Source organism: Mauremys reevesii, linkage group 1 (genome assembly GCF_016161935.1).
Source record: "Mauremys reevesii isolate NIE-2019 linkage group 1, ASM1616193v1, whole genome shotgun sequence".
Classification (NCBI taxonomy): Eukaryota; Metazoa; Chordata; order Testudines; family Geoemydidae; genus Mauremys; species Mauremys reevesii.
The window spans coordinates 21,103,624-21,109,614 of record NC_052623.1 but is presented as its reverse complement, the minus strand read 5'-3'; the positions used below and the strand labels follow the sequence as shown (position 1 = coordinate 21,109,614).

The following is a 5,991-nucleotide window of genomic DNA, read 5'->3' as shown; positions in this document are numbered from 1 at the left end:
GCTCCCCAATTTAGCTTGATCTATTTTAACTACTGTTTAGGGGGTAAATTATATTTTGACCTTCTTTTGGCTATTGATCTAATTTAATGAAGTGAGTCACCTGAAATGATAATGAAACAAAGAATGATTCTCACCCTAAAAGTTTGCTTCAATTTTTTCTTTGCTCTTTCCGTCCCACATCCTCAATCCAGGGATTTTTAACCCTCTCACCTCTCCCCTCTGTTCTCCTGTCTCCTCCATCCTTTGTTACTTCTTTCACCTTGTGGTTTCTTTTGTCCCCTCCTCTTAATAATATTGTAGCTGCTAGAACAACTTAATGTTCATAAAACAGAGGAGGAGGAGATTTTCTGGCTCCTGTTCTCCTGCTATTTCCGAAGAGGACTACGTAGCCAAATTTGGTGAATGAGGGATCAGCTCTCCTTCAACCCAGATAATAGCATAGTAGATAATGGAGTATTAGAAGTTTAAGCAGTAGTCCTCCATAGCTAGTTTTGCTTAGTAAACGGAGAAGTTCTATAATCTTTTGTTATACAGATAATGATTAACAAAACATTTTAAAAGGTTATTTTACATACAGTATAAATTTTCAATTGAAAAGTCTTCAAGGCAGTATCACTGTATTTCTGTTTGTTCTCCAAGGTTCCTCACACACTTTTGGGCAGTTTTAAATATTGAGATATTTATTTCTAAACCAAAAATTTAATTTGAACCTTAATAAAATGCTATTTTTAAAAAATCTACAATCCATAAAAATTAAAGTTGTACTTCAAAAACAAAACCAGAAAGGAACACCAGAAAATATAGAAATGCAAAGTTAAGGTACCTCAAACAACCTTGAACTTTGCTCTCATATTTGCATCTCTCTGGGCTCCCTGCATTCAAGGATGATACATGTCTGAAGGTTCACATTTTGAGCTACTGGTCTCATGTAAACATAAGGATAATGCATCAAAATATTATTTATTAGTTTGACAACTGTAGTTTTAATACTATATAACACTTCATAGTACAACAGTAAATATTTTGTAGTACATTTTTTTAAATAATGGTAATATTGCACATCACTTAATAAGCTCTTTGCCCTTGAATTTTGATGGCCAGGGAGACTGAGGGTTATTGTGAAAATTATGGGGTGTGAAAGATACAGAAGGTGTATTTCCATTTTTACATTATGCTTTTTAAATACAAGTGCCTTCTTCCAAACAGAAAATATTTAAAGACCTAAATTACATGGGACAATTACTCATGAGTTTTTTGGTACTTCCGTAAATACTATATGAAAAGTAACAAGGGAGAAAAGTTGGGTTTTTATAAAAGCTGTTTGTACTTTCAGAAAATGAAAGAATATGACATTGAGGGCTTCCAATTTTGTCTCTCAATCACTCCCTATCAAAGTCATTCAGTTTACAAACAACAATGATGATTTTTCTAACTTTCTTGCACATCATCAGCAGTTAATTTGACCCATCTGATATGTATATTAGTGGTAGTTAAAATAAATTGAGGTGTATACCTGTAACACCACTCTTTTAGGTCAGGTTTACAGGTAATTATATATAAGAAGGAAATAACCCAGCTAGACTTTAGGATCCTAGTGAAAAAAAATTGGTGATAGCAGTTTATGATTAAGTGCCCAAGTGAAAATTGCCTTATAACTACCAAAGATAAACAGGGTTTATGAATTGTCCCCAAGTATGCTGCTAGGTACTTTACAGCATACAAGTATCTGTCCAGAACAGAAAAAAAATAGAGGAAAAATCCTTTGAAAAAATTGTACACAAAACAAATTTGTTATGGAGCAAATAATAAACAAATGCTTTTTTAAAAAAAAACAATCGCTTTTTAGAGTATAGTCACACCTACACTTGCAGCACAAAGCTCTTGAATGTTTACTAGGGCATAAAACATTCACCTTAGGCGGAAGCCTGACATATAAGGAACGTACTCTGATACTTCTGGGTCATTCATTACTGAAGCACGTTAGTTTGAAAATCACACCCACAATTTGGCTTTTAAAAACAAACCATCTAATTTAGTTCAAATTCACAGATTTAGTACACTTTTCGTAACACAAGTAAAACAATGTAATTTTTTTTTTAAATGGCAAATTATTACTCCACATTATGGTCTAATCCAGAGGTTCTCAACCTTTTTCTTTCTGAGGCTCCCCCAACATGCCACAAAAACTTCACAGCCCACCTGTGCCACAATAATTATTTTTCTGCATATAAAAGTCAGGACCAGCATTAGGGGGTTGAAATCAGGGCAACTGCCCGGGGCCCCCCACCACAGGGGGCCCCACAAAGCTTAGTTGCTCAGACTTCAGCGTCAGCCTTGGGTAATGGGGCTTACAGCCCCGACTTCAGCCCCATACAGCTGGGATTTGTCTTTCTGCCCTGGGCCCCAGCAAATCTAATGCTGGCTCCTCTTGGCAGACTCCTTGAAACCTGCTCGCAGCCCCCCAGTGGGCCCCGGACTCCTGGTTGAGAGCCACTGGTCTAATCTATTTGGTATTTGTTGGAGAAAAAACTGAATGTTTGAAATACATAAAAATGAAAATGGCCCAGTTTAATAATTTATCAATATTAATCTGCAGCATTGTGAACTAGGATGCCAAAGCCTAAACAAGCTTTTGGACTCATCCCTCATGATTTTTATATTTGAGGATTATCTCATTCACCTACACATAATTTTCAGTAATATCTGAAAAGAACATTAAGGTTTCAAAGTCAAGCATTCAAGCTAAGAAAAACCATAATTAAGTTTGCCTGGGCAACCATAATTCAGCCTCTTTTCACATACGCATTATAACAGTCTTGCCCCATATCACATAGGAAGACTGTGGCAGAAAGCAAACTCAGCTCTCCAGAGTCCCAGTCCAATTGCCTTAACAGCAGGAGACCATTCTTTCTCTTCTTGCAACCCACTGCCTCATTTAGTGTCCATCCTGTGCACTGAATGAGGCAGGGATCCAGTAAAACAAATAGCAGGTAATCATGTAATTAACGATTGTATCATAATGTTACATAAAGAAGGATGAATTACGACTGCTCAGGCAACCTTAATTCTAGAATTTCCTAACTTTTGAGTGATTGATTTTGTGACCTTAATGTTCTTTTAATGTAGTTTTTAAATATGTAATACCCCAGTGTTTTAAAAAAAATACAAACATTCCATCAGGTTGAGCCATACTGACCTCCTGCATAGATCATCAGTAGGGCTGGAACCCAAGAGCATTAGATCCACAGTGCAAAAGTACCATTAATTAACTAGTAGCAGTAACAGGCTACTATCCACTATGAGAACCAGACACTAAGGGGGATGACATGACCCATACTTTGGCTTACACATATATTTGCTAGACAGCAGAGGAATGTTAGTAATCAGGAATCTTGTTTTCTATTTTATGCTAATGTCAGGATACTATAATCTAGAGTACACCCCTCTTCTAAGACTTTTGCTGGAAGATTCAGGTGAGACACTTAAAATCTGTTAAGAAACATCACCACATTGCTTTTGTCCTCAAAAATTCACTTCAGAATGTAGTTCAAAATTGCTAAACCTGTTTCTGGAAATCTTCATGGACTTGCTCCAGTCTTCTTGGTCTTGTTTAGACTAGAGTTACTGGTTGTGCTGTAACTTGAATTAATTGATTGCCAATTAATACTACCATATATATTTGAGAGACATTTGTTCCTGGTCATGGTTAGAGTACTGCATGGATACAAAATTTGTATCCACAACCAATCCGCAAACATAGTCCATGGATATCAGCCGATTTGCAGGGGTCTAGTCATGGGTTTACCTGAGGTCTCAGTGTAATATACCGAATTAAATCACACTGGTGTAAACCGTGCTTTACTTGTGTGTAGTATAACTATGTTAAGGGTTTGCACATTGATGTAGCTCAGCAGTTCTCAACCAGGGATATGGGCCCCTGTGGGGGCCATGAGGTTTCAGGGGGTCTACCAAGCAGGGTCAGCATTAGACTTGCTGGAGCCCAGGGCGGAAAGTTCAAGCCCTGTCGTGTGGGGCAGACGCCCGAGGCCCCACGCCCCACCACCCAGCACTGAAGCCAAAGCCTGAGCAACTTAGCTTTGCAGGGCCCCTTGTGGCATGGAGACCTGGGAGGCAATTGCCCTGCTTCCCACCCCCACCCCAGCACAGGCTCTGGCTTTTAATCTACTGGATATGCAGAAAAAGAGTTGTTGTGGCATGAAGTTTTTATAGCATGTTGGGAGGGCCTCAAAAACAAAAAGGTTGAGAACCCCTGATGTAGCTAAACTGATCCAAATTTATTGACACAAGTTGCATGAAAGATGTCATGTAATATAAAGTTGTATTATTAAAGGATTTTTCTGTTTGTTTCAGTAAAATATTTAAAAGAACCATCTGGAGAAACTCTTTTTACTTAGTTTTACCCATTTGTTTTAGACTGCAAATTCTTTAGAACAGAGATTTCACTTCACTTCATTCTCAGGCCCCAATCCTGGAATGGGATCTATGCAGGTAGACCTTTACATCTATACTGAATCCAAATGAAGTATCCCTATCCCGTTCAGCTTACTGGATCAAGGTCTTTGTTCAGTGTATTTTGTCCGCTGTAAAGCACAACAACAGTACTACAGAAACAATTTTGTATGCACACATTTTTTAACACATCACATAATTCAAAAATATCTATAACTTGAAACAATCATGGACAAAAAAAAAAAGGTAACTAACCTCCATACACCAGCATAGTAATGAGAAGAGCAATTAGGTGGACTCTGAGCCTGGGTTTAACAGCCTCAAATTGCAGTATGGTCAGCTGGAACACAGTGGAGAAGAGCAGCTCTATGCAAAAAGCCTGGGTCTCAGTGGTTTGGATAGGATTACTGCAGCCCTCGGCCAATGCCTCAGAGTGCACCTCAATAATCCTCATGGACCAGATGTGGTGGATGTAAATTCTGGCCAGCACTGCACCAGCAAACTGAGCTCCAATCTTCAGCCCACCCTGTTTGACTGAGATCCCACCATCCAGGATTTGTTGCAGGGTGCCACAGGGGTTGCATGTGCTGCCAGTCAGAGTCAATCCATGCAGGACAGTAAAAACATAGGTGAGGGTGAGGGCAACATGTGGCTTGGGCTGCACATTGGCCAGCAGCCGGAGCTCATTGGTGCAGGCACAGATTTGGAAAGTGGCAAACAGCTCCAGGAGAAACGTGCGAGGGCGAGGGCGTCGGGAGTGCATATGGTGTCGGGTTAGCTTCCGGCACCCTCCTACCAACATCATGGTGCCAACCATCAGCAGGAGCGAGATACAGGTCTCATCCAGAACCATAGTGAGGCCCAGGCTGACAGAGGATAGGACTTCTCCCAGCGCAGGGGCAACTGCACTCAGGTCCTGGGCTCACCCCTCTTCAGCCCTGCTGCCTATGAGGGGGGACTCTGTTTCTCCACAGCCAGTCAGGGGAATGTCTCAACTCCCCTGCTCCTGCCAAGCTCCCCCCACAGCCAGTCAGGGGAGTGTCTCAGCTCCCCCCTCTCCTGCCAAGCTCCCCCCACAGCCTGTCAGGGGAGTGTCTCAACTCCCCCTTCTCCTGCCAAGCTCCCCCCACAGCCTGTCAGGAAGGTGTCTCAGCTCCCCCACTCTCCTGCCAAGCTCCCCCCAGAGCCTGTCAGGAAGGTGTCTCAGCTCCCCCAATTCCCGCTCAGGTATCTCAGCTCCCCCTCCTGCCAAGCTCCCCCCACAGCCAGTCAGGGGAGTGTCTCAGCTCCCCCTCCTGCCAAGCTCTCCCCACAGCCTGTCAGGGGAGTGTCTCAGCTCCCCCTCCCCTCCTGCCAAGCTCCCCCCACAGCCTGTCAGGGGGTGTCTCAGCTCCCCCAATTCCCACTCAAGGTGTCTCAGCTCCCCCCTCTCCTACCAAGCTCCGCCCACAGCCGGTCGCTACCTCTCCCCTCCGCAGTGCCTATGTGGCAAAGCCTCCCCTCCTCTCCCTGCTACGAGGA

At 42.2% G+C, this 5,991-nt stretch overlaps 1 protein-coding gene across 1 annotated transcript in view; it reads right to left on the bottom strand.

Moving 5' to 3' along the window:
• The window catches only part of AQP11 (aquaporin 11), a 29,347-nt gene extending 23,785 nt beyond the window's left edge, over positions 1–5,562 (bottom strand). Inside the window, exon 1 of the mRNA XM_039544974.1 lies at positions 4,726–5,562. Within this exon, the coding sequence (XP_039400908.1) occupies positions 4,726–5,323 (598 nt within the window). The 5' untranslated portion in view covers positions 5,324–5,562. The remainder of the gene's footprint in view (positions 1–4,725) is intronic.
• Between the last annotated feature and the right edge of the window lie 429 nt (positions 5,563–5,991).